At 42.0% G+C, this 15,671-nt stretch overlaps 1 protein-coding gene across 4 annotated transcripts in view; it reads right to left on the minus strand.

Annotated features, from left to right (window-relative positions):
- Positions 1-5,162: 5,162 nt before the first annotated feature.
- IDUA (alpha-L-iduronidase) overlaps positions 5,163-15,671 on the minus strand; it is a 214,126-nt gene continuing 203,617 nt past the window's right edge. For all 4 annotated transcript variants that reach the window (XM_073542233.1, XM_073542224.1, XM_073542251.1 and 1 more), the window contains one exon: positions 5,163-6,081. In XM_073542233.1, coding sequence (XP_073398334.1) covers positions 5,981-6,081 — 101 coding nt within the window. In that variant the 3' untranslated portion in view covers positions 5,163-5,980. The remainder of the gene's footprint in view (positions 6,082-15,671) is intronic.

A 15,671-nucleotide genomic window follows, 5' to 3' on the forward strand; every position in this document is an offset into this window, starting at 1 on the left:
GCAGCGGCGTGCTGTCGTCACAAGGCCGAAAGCCAATCCGAGGTGGGGCGGGTTTATACAGAGCTCATGAAGATGGAGGACTACATGGCAGCAGGTTTACTGGTTCTTTAAAGATAATTTCCTGTTGATAAAATTGTAAAACAACTACAGCAAGCAGCCCAGTAAGTGACACATCCCTGAAATCATGGTCTCTATCTCTACATTATGTTGTGCTCAGATTAGGTGGCAAAAATCTGGTGACAGGTTCCATTTAATAATAATAGGCTGTTGGAAAAAAATTCTAAGACAATAAGATACACCTTTAACTTCTTTTACTCCTTTCTTTCTCTCAAATGCCAGTTACCATGTTGCTTGGCACACTGTAAATCCTTAAAGCAGATTGTGGTCACCTAGGGAACAGTGACCACAATATAATACAATTCCACTTGTCCTTCAGTAAGGTGCCCTGGAAGGGGGTTACAAAAACGCTGAATTTCAGGACAGCAAAGTTTGATCAGCTTAGAGAGGACCTTCGCCGAATTGATTGGGACAATATCCTCAAAAATAGGAGCACAGAAAATAAATGGGAAATATTTAAATCAGTTTTACACACCCACTGCGAGCTAGCCACACCGTACAGAAATAAAAGGGCTAGGAACAGGAGAACACCAATGTGGCTAAATAAGGATGTAAAAAGGGCAATAAATAACAAGAACAAGGCATTTAAGAAGCTAAAACAAGAAGGCAATGAAGAAGCATTAAAAAGTTATAGAGAAAAAAATACAATGTGTAAAAAACAAATACATTTAGCAAAAGTGGAAACTGAGAGACTCATTGCTAAGGAAAGTAAAACAAACCCCAAACTATTCTTTAATTATATAAACAGTAAAATGATTAAAATTGATGGTGTCGGCCCTTTAAAGAACAATGAGGGTGAAATCATAGAGAGCGAAGTGGGAAAAGCAAATGTTTTAAATACTTTTTTCTCAACAGTGTTCACACAGGATAAGGATTTGCCAGGGGAAATGCAGAGTGATAATGTAAACTCCCCATTAAGTATTACCTGCTTAACCCAGGAAGAAGTGCAGAACCGCCTTAGTAAGATTAAAATTGACAAATCACCAGGCCCTGATGGCATTCACCCCCGGGTATTAAGGGAGTTAAGTAATGTGATAGACAAGCCTCTATTCCTTATATTTAAAGACTCTATAGAAACAGGGTCTGTTCCTTTTGATTGGCAGCAAGCAAATGTGGTACCAATATTCAAAAAGGGGTGTAAAAGGGAACCTGGAAACTATAGGCCGGTAAGCTTAACATCTGTTGTGGGTAAAATTTTTGAAGGGTTTCTAAGGGATACCATTATGGAATATCTCAATGTTAATAAATGTTTAACTCCATATCAACATGGATTTATGAAGGATCGTTCCTGTCAAACTAACCTGATCAGCTTCTATGAGGATGTAAGCTCTCAAATGGACCAAGGAGAATCATTGGATGTCATTTATGTCGTTTCTCTAAAGCATTTGACACTATCCCACATAAAAGATTGGTAAGTAAGATGAGAAAGCTTGGGCTAGGGGAAAATGTGTGTAGATGGGTAGGTAGCTGGCTTAGTGATAGGAAACAAAGAGTGGTTATTAATGGCGCATACTCAGATTGGGCCAGGGTTACTAGTGGGGTACCACAGGGTTCTGTATTGGGCCCCCTACTATTTAATATATTTATTAATGATCTAGTGGATGGCTTACACAGTAAAGTATCAGTATTTGCAGATGATACAAAACTATGTAAGGTAGTTAACACAAAGGAGGACAGTTTGCAACTACAGACAGATTTGAGTAAATTGGAGAATTGGGGTGAAAAATGGCAAATGAGGTTTAACACAGATAAGTGTAAGGTTATGCACATGGGAAGGAGAAACAGATGCTACAATTACTTACTAAATGGGAAACTGCTGGGGAAATCAGACATGGAAAAAGACTTGGGCATCTTAGTCAATAAGAAGCTAAATTGGAGTGCCCAGTGTCAGGCAGCTGCCACCAAAGCAAATAGGGTCATGGGATGCATTAGAAGAGGTCTGGGGACACGAGATGAAAACATAACTCTCCCTCTGTACAAATCACTCGTCAGACCACATTTGGAGTATTTGTGTGCAATTTTGGACGCCGGTGCTCAAGAAAGACATTACGGAACTTGAAAGGGTTCAAAGGTGGACTACTAAAATGATAAATGGAGTTGGTTCACTACAATACCCAGAAAGGTTATCAAAATTAGGTCTATTTACTCTAGAAAAGAGAAGACTTAGGGGAGACCTAATATATATGTACAAGTATATCAGAGGGCAATACAGAGATCTCTCCAATGAACTGTTTGTACCAAGGACTGTGACAAGAACAAGGGGGCATTCTCTTCGTTTGGAGGAAAGACAATTTCTGCACCAGCATAGAAGAGGGTTCTTCACGGTAAGAGCAGTGAGGCTCTGGAATTCTCTTCCTGGGGAAGTGGTGATGGCCAACTCACAGAATGAATTTAAGAAAGGAATGGATGCTTTTCTTGTGAGTAACAGTATAGAAGGTTACGAATAACATAATATTATAGGTAGATGGTTGACCCAGCTTAGGGGGAGGAATTTTTTCCCTATGGAGAAAATTGGCTTCTACTCTGTGGGTTTTTTTGCCTTCCCCAGGATCAACAATGCAGAACAGCTGCACTAAAAATAGGCTGAACTAGATGGACATAAGGTCTTCCTTCAGCCTTCAAAACTATCTTACTATGTTATAATTCCCACAATTGGTTGTTACCCCCCTTTGCTTAAGATAGAGGATAACTTAATGAACACTCAGAGTTTGACCACTGCGATCATCAGCGATTCTGAGAATGAGGCATGGAATGTAGTAAAGGGGTCCTGTGGGCCCTCAGCAGATAAGGGATAATGTTCGATTGTGGAATGCTCCTTTAGTATATTTATATTAGTGTAGGATGTCTGGAAGGTGAAGCTGCAGTACATACATGCAGAGCAAAAAGTGAAGTCAGAAAAGGATGCAAATTTTTGGAAAGGTGTCCAGGAGAACACCAAAAAAGCAGAGAGGTTTACACGTCCAGGCCTCTAGACAAATGCACTTGTAAAAACTTGTATGTGGCGCTGTTCACACTGTAGCAATGCACAGCATCCAGGTTAACAGCCTAGTAGTGACACCCTTCTATTAGATCAGGCGGGCTGCCCAGCGCTATCAAAATGCACGCCATGTGAACAGACACCGAAGTTTACAAGACCAAATGGGCCCAACTGCACCCTGAATAAAAAGTGCTAAAAAAAACACATAAAAAATGTGAGGTACTAGCTGATATTTTGGCCAAAATACGTGAGCCCATAACCTGCGCCAAAGGTCCCCACGTTTACAGGTCCCTAACACTAAATCCAAATACTGAAATAGCACAAAAAGAGGACTTAAGAATCCTCCAGTAATACAAGAAAACAGCTAAAAAGCAGAAAGGTTTACCCGTTCAGGCTCCAACAAATGCACTATCAGGACGCAGTGGACCCATATAATTAAGATGGCAACAGGTGCAAGAATAGCAATGAGACAACCGCTCACAGCCTACCAATACATGGAGGGGGGCGGTTGCCTGGTATATTGATGCACAATAAAAACTTGTATGCGGCGCTGTTCACACTGTAGCAATGCACAGCATCCAGGTTAACAGCCTAGTAGTGACACCCTTCTATTAGATCAGACGGGCTGCCCAGCGCTATCAAAATGCATGCCATGTGAACAGACACCGCAGTTTACAAGACCAAATGGGCCCAACTGCACCCTGAATAAAAAGTGCAAAAAAACACATAAAAAATGTGAGGTATTAGCTGATATTTTGGCCAAAATACGTGAGCCCGTAACCTGTGCTAAAGGTCCCCATGTTTACGGGTCCCTAACACTAAATCCGAATACTGAAATAGCACAAAAAGAGGACTTAAAAATGCTCCAATAATAGAAGAAAATAGCAAAAAAGCAGAAAGGTTTACCCGTCCAGACCTCCAGACAAATGCACTATCAGGATGCAGTGGACCCATGTAATTAAGATGGCAACACAGGTGCAAGAATACCGATGAGACAACCACTCACAGCCTACCAATACATGGAGGGGGCGGTTGCTTGGTATATTGATGCACAAGAAAAACTTATTATTCAGGGTGCAGTTGGGCCCATTTGGTCTTGTAAACTGTGGTGTCTGTTCACATGGCGTGCATTTTGATAGCACTGGGCAGCCCGCCTGATCTAATAGAAGGGTGTCACTACTAGGCTGTTAACCTGGATGCTGTGCATTGCCACAGTGTGAACAGCGCCGCATATAAGTTTTTCTTGTGCATCAATATACCAAGCAACCGCCCCCCTCCATGGATTGGTAGGCTGTGAGCGGTTGTCTCATTGGTATTCTTGCACCTGTGTTGCCATCTTAATTATATGGGTCCACTGCGTCCTGATAGTGCATTTATCTGGAGGCCTGGACGGGTAAACTTCTGCTTTTTTGCTGTTTTCTTGTATTATTGGAGGATTTTTAAGTCCTCTTTTTGTGCTATTTCAGTGAAAGGTGTCCAGGAGGTCATTTTCTTGAAGGGGCGCTCTAATCCGAGGTATATACCAATAGTACTATATATGCTATAATCTATATATGCCCCCCCTATGTGGGGGGTACAATTTCTGGAATTTCCATTCTTGCAGACAAATAGGACTTTCTACTCCACTAGTTAGCACTCCAGAAAAAAAGGAGTCAAGATGTCCGTACAATGAGTGCAGCTGTCCCCATAGTTTATGAGTTACTGAACACCGAGGTGTCAGAGATGGCTGAGGGCTGCACAAAATGCTATTGCAGGCTGCAATGTGGCCCCTGGGCTGAAGATTGTACACCCCTGCCCTAGTGGGTTTATTTTAATAATTATAAAAACTTCCCCACAATGTCACGTGTATTTCTTATACGGATGCCCAATAGGCTAGACTAAAGTCAAACTGGGTTAAAATAAAAATATTTACTTTTCTCATAGTATCTACCCTTCCTTGCATATATATTTCTACACTAATGCTCAGTATACAGCGATATTTCCCTGAAACTAAGACGGGCGCCTTGATGTAACCTACGGCGAGTAAGCACATCATGTGTCGCAAGTGCACTGGGTCAGCACTGCAATGTGGTTTCTTTTCTTTTTTTTAAATCAAATCATTTTTATTGAAAAAATTCCAAATACAGATTTTCCATCTTTCAAGTAACATGAATGACATAATAATTCCATAGTATAAAACATAGACAAAGTATCACAATTTCAATTCTCTAACCCACCCTAAACCCAAATCCTAACATTCCAGAGGGGACAATTTTCAGAGCAGTTCTAGAATGACAGACTATAACATTTGTCGAAGTTGGGAATAGGAGGAAAAAAGAGGACGAACAGTTAAGGGAAAGCATTGTAAATATTTGATGCATATGATGTGGGAATGTAGACAGATAGGCCCATTTTGGAATGAGGTCATCTCCTTGATAGAATGGGTGTATGGAGTGAAATTGTTAATGGATCCCCATATATGTTATATTGGGATTATTTGAAGATGGAGTGGATCCCGACTTGCTCCTGTTCATAGGTATCTCTCATTTCCTATGCAATGTGGATTTTAATTATCAAGGCAACCACAATGCAAATGTAAACACAGGCTTATAGTTTTTTCTTACACTAATACTGTATATATATGTGTATCAGAAACATACAATGTCAGTGATGCTAGGAAAAGGCATATTGACTTGAATTTTGAAGGTCAAACATGTAGTAGCCGTCACTCTGAAGTTATTGCATCCACATGAGCATTACATGGCATGAATTAGCGCTCATATAAATCACAGCTGGGACTGTCAGAACTTGTTTAGAACGCTGCCGCATGGTAAATTAAGATTTCAAGGCAGCGGTTTGCGGAACTTATTTTTATAATATTCAAGGTTGCTTAATCTCTCAACCCTTCTAAAATAATTCTGTATACTCTTCTGGAATACTGTATGGTCCTGGAACATCCCAATAGTTAATAGCACGCACTCTGTAAGATCCAGACACTTTGCCACTTTCTGAAAGGAAAAAAGACAAAGTTGTTAGATACATGAGATGTCACTATAGGGTCGTAGCCTAAAGGTCTATTTATTTATTCTCCCATGCCGATGAATGGAGTATATCTTCCCTTGCAATCAGCTATTGATAAGAAGCAGTGCTATTCATCAATAATGATCATATACATTGAGGTGAAAATGTAAAAAATCTAGAAAAACATTGGAACTAATAGTTGTATATGTATCTAGTAAAAATCACCTTATGGACACACTGATCCGCAGCATTCGGGGGCTCACTGATTACTGATTCCAGAAATACCAATCATTTATTTTAAGAGAAAAGACGATTATCAGGGCACTCACCAACGCTTAGCTTCATTCCTTATTATTGCAGTACCGTTAGAACGTGTACAAACAAGAACCTATGGCTGTTTCGCACATCCTATAGCCCACACAAGGCGTCACATCATGGATTGTAGACTCTTGTTTCTCCACGTTCAAATATTACTGCAAAAATTAAGGAGCAAAGTTAAAGTGGAAACATTGTTTTAATTATTATTTCATAAATCAATCTAATATATAAAGCTTAATGTGGGTGTGTATGTATGTATGTATTGGCAGCCGCACCGTCGCAGCTACAGCCACAAAATTTTGCACAGTCACACGTCTGGACCCCGGGAGCGTCATAGGCTATGTTGTGATTGTGAGGCAAAATTTTAACCCCGCGCGTTTCAATTCAACAAACAATTTTGCCCCTATCTACATAATGGGGAAAAAGTGAAAGGAAAAGTGTTGGAGGCAAATTGACAGCTGCCAGATATGAACAAGGGGGACGTAAAGAATGAGAGCCATGGCGCCAAAGAGTATATACCGTACAGTTGCTAAGGTGGGGCCCTGACATGGGATACTCACCACACACGGGGATATGAACACACACACAAAATGCGCCACACTATGACGTGCTTCAACACATATCCCACCCTCAGCACATATTTCACCACACATACACCAACCTCGCCACATAAAAGTCAAAACACAAAACTCGCCACACTGTCCCAGAGCTGTTTAAAAGATGAAAAATGAGCTGTGATTGGTTGCTATCAGCGACAGTTTTCTTTGTAGACAGTTGTTGTAACTGAGGCCTATTATTCTTATCATTTCTATGGTGTTATCGTCCTTCTGTAAAGCTGGAAATAACACAATTTATTACCGCGCCAACACAGACCACCCTCTGACACAGACTGGAGGGGGAGCCCAGTATCACACAGGATAGGATTAGGTCAGTATCACACAGGATAAGAATATATACACAGCTCAGCAGTCAGTATCACACAGAATAGGATTAGACACATGGCTCAGCAATCAGTATCACACAGGATAGGAGATACACAGCTCAGCAGTCAGTATCACACAGGAGAGGATTAGACACATGGCTCAGCAGGCAGTATCACACAGGATAGGATTAGATACACGGCTCAGCAGACAGTATCACACAGAATAGTCTTAGATACACAGCTCAGCAGACAGTATCACACAGAATAGGATTAGATACACGGCTCAGCAGTCAGTATCACACAGGATAGGATTAGATGTACGGTTTTTATGTGCAATATAATCATTATAATTTGTTATAACTAACCACAGTTGGTTACTATGCCCAGGCTACGCCGGGCTCTTCAGCTAGTAGTACATATAAAAGTAAGCAACTATGTAACATTTTATCAGCTTAATCTGCTTTTTTTCTCTGCCAGAACGGTTCTTTCATATTCAAAATTCCCAATTCATAGGTAAAATCTGTATTCAGTGAAGAAAGATTTCACCATTATTGAAATAGGAGATGGTACGAGCTACTTATATGATTCTATGCAAATTGGAGGTGGGAGGAGCTCTGAATCTAGCTCCTCCCACTTCAACACCTCCCCTCTAGATACAATCCTGAGAGTGGCAAAGGCCATCTTCCATCTCAGTAATGAGGAAGCAACATTTAACTTGAAACACGCATTGGGGAACGTGGCCGCGGTCGAGGCAGGACAGATTACTGAAATGGGTAATTACTCCCTGCATTACTAATATTATTTATCATAAGTAATGTAATAGTCTGTACTGTAAATACAGATTGTATCCATTAATTGAGAATTTTGCAAATCAATGATCAGTTCACAAGGAGAAAGAAGCAGATTTCTCTAATAAGATATATTACAAAGTTACCGTAATTATTTTCATGCGTTCGATTGATGTATGAAATGAAAATTAAAACAACGGGTACTCTTTAAGCATTGGTGAGTGCCCTGATTATTGTCTTTTCTCCCAACATAAGTGATCAAGTGATGTACGTGACGTGGGATGAGATTGGTAACACTTTACTATAAGCTTTGTATAGTAGTTACAATGAACTGTTAAAACCACAAACATTACATGATTACTTCTTTTCAGTGCCTGTTGCTTATACAGCAGTAATATATTCCACAATCCTGTACAGTAATCACTCACATCAGTTGCTGTCCCCAATAAGGTTCACAATGTCATTTTTCTATTAAAGACACACAACCAAGGGTCAGTTTCACAGGAAACAAATCACATAGCCATATTTTTTTTGTCTTGTGAGCATTAACAATAGTACCAGAAGAAATCCAGGTAAACACCAGGAAAACATACAAACTAGTTGTATGCCTATAATCTATGTTTCTAAACATTTGGACAGGGCCTCCGTATTACTGCATTATCACAATCTCCCCAGGCTATTTATTCCAAGTAATGGACAGTCACTTTAGTTCATTATTTGTGTGGTCAAGTTAAGTCACCAAAAATTACCACTAATTGTCTACATGTTTGTTCATTGAGGGTTGTTTAATAGCTTGTTTAGACAGACCAACCATACTTCCATTGAGCACAAAACTGAGCACAAACTGTTCAGTGCACATAGGCTGTCATTGTTCTAAGTAGGGGCGCAACCTCCACGACCACGCCTGTGCAGGTGAGAGGCCCGTAGACACCAGTGCAAACTTCAGCTGAATGTGCATCCCAGGACTCTCATCCAGTTTAAGTGTACTGCGGTGCAGAGACCCATCGGGTCCGTGTGCTGCAATACATCCTGCTGGTCAATCAGAGGGCAGCATCTGAAGTCAGCATGAAAGTGACTAGAGGCACATGGCAGAGACATGTCAGCCGAAGAGGATGCCGCCTGGCGGAGGAGTTGAGGGAAGGTGAGTAGAATCATTTTTTTTTCTTTGCATTAAAGAACAGTGGAGAAATAGGAGACATATATTAAGTCTTCAGACAGTTCTCTTCTCCTCTTTCTGTTCTCCATGCTTAGTGTGGCTCATACTGATATACAATGAAAGATTGAGTCAACTTCTACCCTTTTCATCTGGTTTCAGGTGTGATTTTGATATTGCCCACACTTGTTACTTGCCACATTTTGAAAAAGTTGTTTAGTTGCACTTTTGGAAAGGTGCCAACTGTTTTTGGGGTTTAGGCTATGTGCACACATAGTTTTAGGTCCTGCGAATTTTTCCGCGCAGATTTGGAAAAATTCGCAGGTAAATTCTCAGGTCAAAAGACCTGCAGTTTACCTGCGGATTAGCCTGCGGTTTAACACCTATACAATGGAGAAGGTGTGAAACCGCTGCGGATTCCGCACAAAGAATTGACATGCTGCGGATTTGAACCCGCAGCAAATCCGTGTGGAAAAATCTGCAGCATGTGCAGAGCGTTTTTCAGTTTACCATTGAAAACAATGGTAATGTACAACGCACCTAAATCTGCTGCGGACCCGCAGAACCTGAAACGCTGCAGATCCGCAGCAGAATCCGCAACGTGTGCACATGGCCTTAGTGTGAAATTATGACCAATTTGCCTTTTTTCACTGTTTCTTTGTGTTGTTCCAATACACACAGAGGAAATGAACGTGTATAGCAAAACATGTGTAATAATAATTTTCGGGGAGAAATACTTCATTTTCTGAAACAATTTCAAAGGTGCCAACACTTTGGCCATGACTGTATATACAGTACAGTTTTGCTACCTCACAACCTGGAATTTCACAGATTTTTTGAGTGCTTGCATCAGTTCATGTGATGGAACCCGGCTTTATTTGCCGGGGGCCCTTGACTGATCAGCCTGTGGGTTTAATGTGCATTGCCCTCTTTTCCTAGGCACAGGGAAAAAGTTAAAGGAAGCAAAAACTCCACCCCCCTTTAAATTTTGTATGTGGATCATTCCTCCTCCCCCTCAGGGGTATATAAGGCGGGGCCTGAGGCTGCTGGGCCTCTTTTGAACCTGGGAGCAAGGAGCTTTCACACTAACAGAGGTGCGTGAGGTAATTGAGGTTAGGGATGTCCTTACCATTAGAAGACGTCATTAGAGAAAGGGTTGCAGGGAAAGAGTGGGTGGTTGGCAGCATTATTGCTGGAGCTGGGTCCAAGTGTGCCGTCGGGTCAGTCAGCTTCCAGTGAACGGAGGTTGCGGCGGGAAATAGCTGAGCACGGTTCAAGGGCTTGTCAGGTCCTGTGCCCAGGAAGCCCCAGGTCGCCTCACAGAGCGCAGCACAGTCAGCCCAGAGTATAGCGCCTGTCACAGCTTTAGCCCTAATTTTATATAACAAGGAGGCTGCTCAGTTGTGTCATATGAGAGGCATACATAGCGCCAGTTCATCCTCATTGGATGATGCTGGGAGTAGTAGTGCTGCTATTCAGCAGCCAGTACTTTTACCTCAGACTAGTGGGGAGCGTTTTGTTAGTGGACATGGTGGCTACAGATAATCTACTTGCGGTAGTTAACCCCCACCTAACCACATTAGTTTCTAGTTGTGAGTCAGTTTTCACACAACATGTCCCTAGACAATTACCTCATGCTAATCAGCAACTGATATTTTTTTCCTAGTTCCCAGGTATATCAGCTACCTAATCTCTTTAGTTTATTTGACACCTCTGGTGCCAGCTGCATTATTTAATACTTCACAAGCATCAGGAATAATGATGTATCTTTTTAATTTCTCATTGCTGAGGGCTGCAGTGCAGACCTGGTTGTTAATTCAACCTCTGTGTGTGTCTCTTGATCCCTTGGTTTTTTCTCACAGCAGCAAGGAAGGTTTGCTGGCGTCCTCTGATGGAGCAGGTCAGTCATGCCCAGCACCTGCTGGGATATCAGCTGTTCCCCCTAGTCAGAGCAAGGCTCGGTGGACAGGCAGCAGTGTGTTCAATGATTGCCACTGCAGATACTAGGGATTATGCATGTATAAGTAATAATGCTTGTTTTGCGGCGTTTTGTAAGTAGCGGCAAAATGTTCCTGCCCTCACTAAAAGGCTATGATCATGAGGCAAAACCCTCAGCATGAGAGCAAGGACCCTGTGATGGAACGGTGGATAGCAAATACCACAATAAAGTGGCGGCAGCTGAGTTGCGAGTGGGGTTCACATATAGTTGCTTCATACTGTTTAAATTTTCCAAAAGCTAGTTGTTTTTTCTGATATTTAAAATCGGCTAAGGAGCCCCCGTTAGTTTTGCCAAATAAAATTGAAAAGGAAGTCTCTATAGGTCACATGATGGGCCTTTTCCTTCCCCACCTTTTTTCAACCTCAGGGTAGCCCTGTTAGGTGTCATTAATTAAAAAAAACAAAACAAAAAAAAAACTGGTGCGTTCAGACTGATACATCACTTGTTGCACCCATAGGGTCACTTGGTGAATGATGGCATTAGTGTGAAAGAGGCTTCAGTGGCATATGCTTCTTTTGATCAGGCAGTGAGGCTGTTGCATCAGGCAGGGCATGGTGCATTGATGGCAAAATCGGATATCGCTTCCGTTTTTTCGTCTTCTTTCAGTTTCTCTTGATTATTATCAGTTGCTAGGTTGTTTTGTGGATGTATCCATTATTATGACACTTGCCTTCCCATGGGTTGTGTTATTTATGCAGATATTTCGAATTATTAGTAGTTTCCGCGAATGGTGGTTAATATGGGAAACAGGATCGCGATGGGTGACTCATTATTGGGACGATTTCCTTTTTTGTAGGGCCAGCAGAGTCAGAGAGTTGCAAAAAAAAAAAAAGTTTAGGACAGTTTCCGGGAGTAATGAAAGTATTTGGGGTACAGTTATCGGAGTAGAAGCGGTTTGTCCGTCTACTCGCCTTTGTTTTTCTTGGCATTAAGATTGATTCGGTTAATATTGTGTTCCATTTGCCCCATGACTTATTGACGATTTGTTAGGTTTGATTGATGTTTTCATTTCTATAAAAAAAAAAAAAAAATGTGACGCTGTATACAAATGCAATCCCTGCTGGTTTTATTGGCATTTGCGTGACGTGTTATGCCTATGGGCAGGTATTTTTCTCACCGGCTGGCGATTGCCACGCGGGGTGCCAAGCTCCTCATCATATGATTCGGCTTGGTCTTCGTTTGAATGAAGATCTGCAAGTGTGGAGGTTTTTTTGTTGAATTATCATGATTGCACTGCCTTTCAAAGGGAAGAAAGGGCGAGTTAGGATATTTCATTATTTTAGACTCTGCCGGGTCTGTCAGTCTTTGTTCATCCTGTGGGATCAGTGTGTGCAGGACATTGGCTGCTTAACTGGCTTCAAAATGGTTGAACAAAGAAATTTACTTTTCTTGAGTTTTTCCTTTTGGTGGTGGCAGTGTGGAGTTGTGATCAGTTGGTCAATTCATGCATTTGCTTTTGGTCTGACAATGAAAGAGTGGTTCAGACAATAGATCATTTGTCGTCATCTTCTATTCCTGTCAAAAAGTTGATTTGTTTCCTGGTATTGAGGTGCTGGCATTTTAATATCTGGTTCTGATCGCGGCATGTACCAAGTAGTAAAAATGCTATTGCTTATGCCCCTTTTTAAGTTTTGATTTCAAGATCTCGCCCATCGGATAGGCAACAAGGAATTCAGTGTCCAGGATACCGGTGGAAAATTCCGGAAGTCACTTAATGCCATTGGTCAGGTTGTCGGTGGCTTCGGCAACGTGGTCAGCATATGGTAAGGCGTGGCAGGAGTGGTGGGTTTTTGCAAGAAGTCTCCCGGTGGATCCTCTAACGAGGCAAGGTTGGAAGTGATAGAGATTTATTTGGAGCACACACATTCGCGGTTCCTCGGCAGCGGTTGCCAGGAACAAACAAGTTAGCAGGGTTGTCCTTTCAGTTCAAGATACGTGGAAGGGAAGATGTCACTAAAAAAAATTTATTTTACATCAGGCTATTAAGGGTTGGGGAAATTACACAAGAAAAAAAAAAAAAAAAATCTTAATTTTCTTAGACAGCCAATCTCTTTTTCTCAGTTGGTCAGAATTATTAATAGCACAAATACGATTTGTAGCTCCCAGGGTGTATCTGCTCTATTTTCTGCGGCATTCAGGATTGCAGTTTTTGGGGCATTGCTTATTAGTGAGTGGCTGCACCTTCGGCTCGTATACAAAGGGGGATTGCAGCATAAAGATGTATCGTTTTGCAATGGTGGTATTCGTGTTCGTATTCAGCGTTCAAAAACTAATCACAGTTAAGGGAGCATGGTTTCCTTTACTTTTCATTCAGGCCCGGTGTGCCCTATTAAACTGATTACTCAGTACTTGGCGTTCAGGCCAGACAGCCAAGCATTTTTGCGCATGACTGACGGGTCCCCGTAAATCAGATTTCATTTCTTGACAGTCAAGTGTCTAAATTTTTATAGGTTTGGGTCTTCCATCGGGGGATTTTTTTGTACCCATTCTTTCAGAATTGGTGCAGCGACGGTAGCGGCTCGGGTGGGTTTTCACGGTTGAGGAAATCATAGAATACGCAGGTGGCGTTCCACGTGTTTTTCATTACATAAGGCCAGAGTTACTAATGTCATATTAATTAATGTACAGTTGAATTTCAATTTTCTCATTATAGGTGGTGCAAGACCAAGTGTATGGATTTTGGGTCATTCTTATGTCTGGTGGGCCGAACTGAGGGTGAAGTTGCGTCCTGGTGGGAGATCGCTTGGTTTCTTCAATGCCGATGTGAATTGGAAAGGCATTCGAGGGCTAACATGGTCGCAAGTGGTGATTGAAGTGGTTCACATCTCTAGATTGACGGCCTCCACAGTTGTCTTGGTGCTGCATGCGGGGGAAAACGATTTAGGTGCAACTGACGGAGCTTCTCACACTAATGCGAGCGGATATTGATAAAGTTCCGGGTTTTTCTCCCAACTCGTAATAGTTTGGTCAGTAATAATCCCCAGGGTGGTGTGTCGCGGTGCTCGAGAGTGGGCTTGTATCGAATGTTCTCGGAGAGCTATACAGTAAATCACCGAATATCTCAACGGATGTAATGGATATTTGGCTTGGACAGATTTTCTTTCAGGTTTACAAGATGGTAGTCAAAAGGCACTATTTGTTCTGTGTGGGGGGGTCGTAGCTCTACTCAGTCTCGCTACTCCTTGGCGGAAGAATAAGTCGGGTTAACATGTGCCGGGAGTCCGGTGGCATATCACCCACAGCTTTCGGTGTTTAATTAATCCAGAGCTGCAACCTTACCCCTCCAACAATGGGTTTTTGAGAAGATGAGAGTTATTGTAAATGTGTTACCCTCCATTAAAGATATGTTTTCGTTAATGACTGGATTCTTTCCTTGCGTTGGGGAAAAGGGGCAAGGGTTTTTCTTGAGGTATGAGCAGTCTGAGGGAACCCGGGTTTATTTGCCGGGGGCCCCTGACTGATCAGCCTGTGGGTTTAATGTGCATTGCCCTCTTTTCCTAGGCGCAGGGAAAGGGCTAAAGGAAGCAAAAACTCCACCCCCCCTTTAATTTTTGTATGTGGATCATTCCTCCTCCCCCTAAGGGGTATATAAGGTGGGGCCTGAGGCTGCTGGGCCTCTTTTGAACCAGGGAGCAAGGAGCTTCCCACCCTCCCTTCCCTTTCTTTTGTTTTTCTTCTTTTGTTATTGAGGTAATTTGATGGTTGATGGTTTGGATGTTTATTATTAAGTCAGGATAACATGTGCTGGGAGTCCAGCGGCATATCACCCACAGCTTCCGGTATTGATGGTTTGGATGTTTATTATTCAAGGTAATGAAAGTCGCAGCAGTTGGCGGAAGAATAAGTCGGGTTAACATGTGCCGGGAGTCCGGTGGCATATCACCCACAGATTCTGGTATTGATGGTTTGGATGTTTATTATTCAAGGTAATGAAAGTCGCAGCGGTTGGCGGAAGGATAAGTCGGGTTAACATGTGCCGGGAGTCCGGTGGCATATCAACCACAGCTTCCGGTGTTTAATTAATTCAGAGCAATGGGTTTTTGAGATGAGAGTTATTGCAAATGTGTTACTCTCCATTAAAGATATATTTTCGTTAATGACTGGATTCTTTCTTTGCGTTGGGGAAAAGGGGCAAGGGTTTTTCTTGAGGTATGAGCAGTCTAAAGAACATACCTACAACTGTGTACATTTGGTCTTCTTTTTATTGTGAAGCAAACAAATAAGACAAAATAACTGAGAACTTCAGTGTGCATAACTATTCACCCCCTAAAATCAGTACTTTGCACAGCCTCCTTTTGTGGCAATTACAGCTGAAGTTCGCTTTGGACAAGTCTCTATGAGCTTTCCACATCTTGCCACTGGGATTTTTGCCCATTTTTCATGGCAAAACTGCTCCA

This window comes from Dendrobates tinctorius, unplaced genomic scaffold (assembly GCF_039654945.1).
Source record: "Dendrobates tinctorius isolate UK_male_01 unplaced genomic scaffold, ASM3965494v1 ptg000011l, whole genome shotgun sequence".
NCBI classification, from domain to species: Eukaryota; Metazoa; Chordata; class Amphibia; order Anura; family Dendrobatidae; genus Dendrobates; species Dendrobates tinctorius.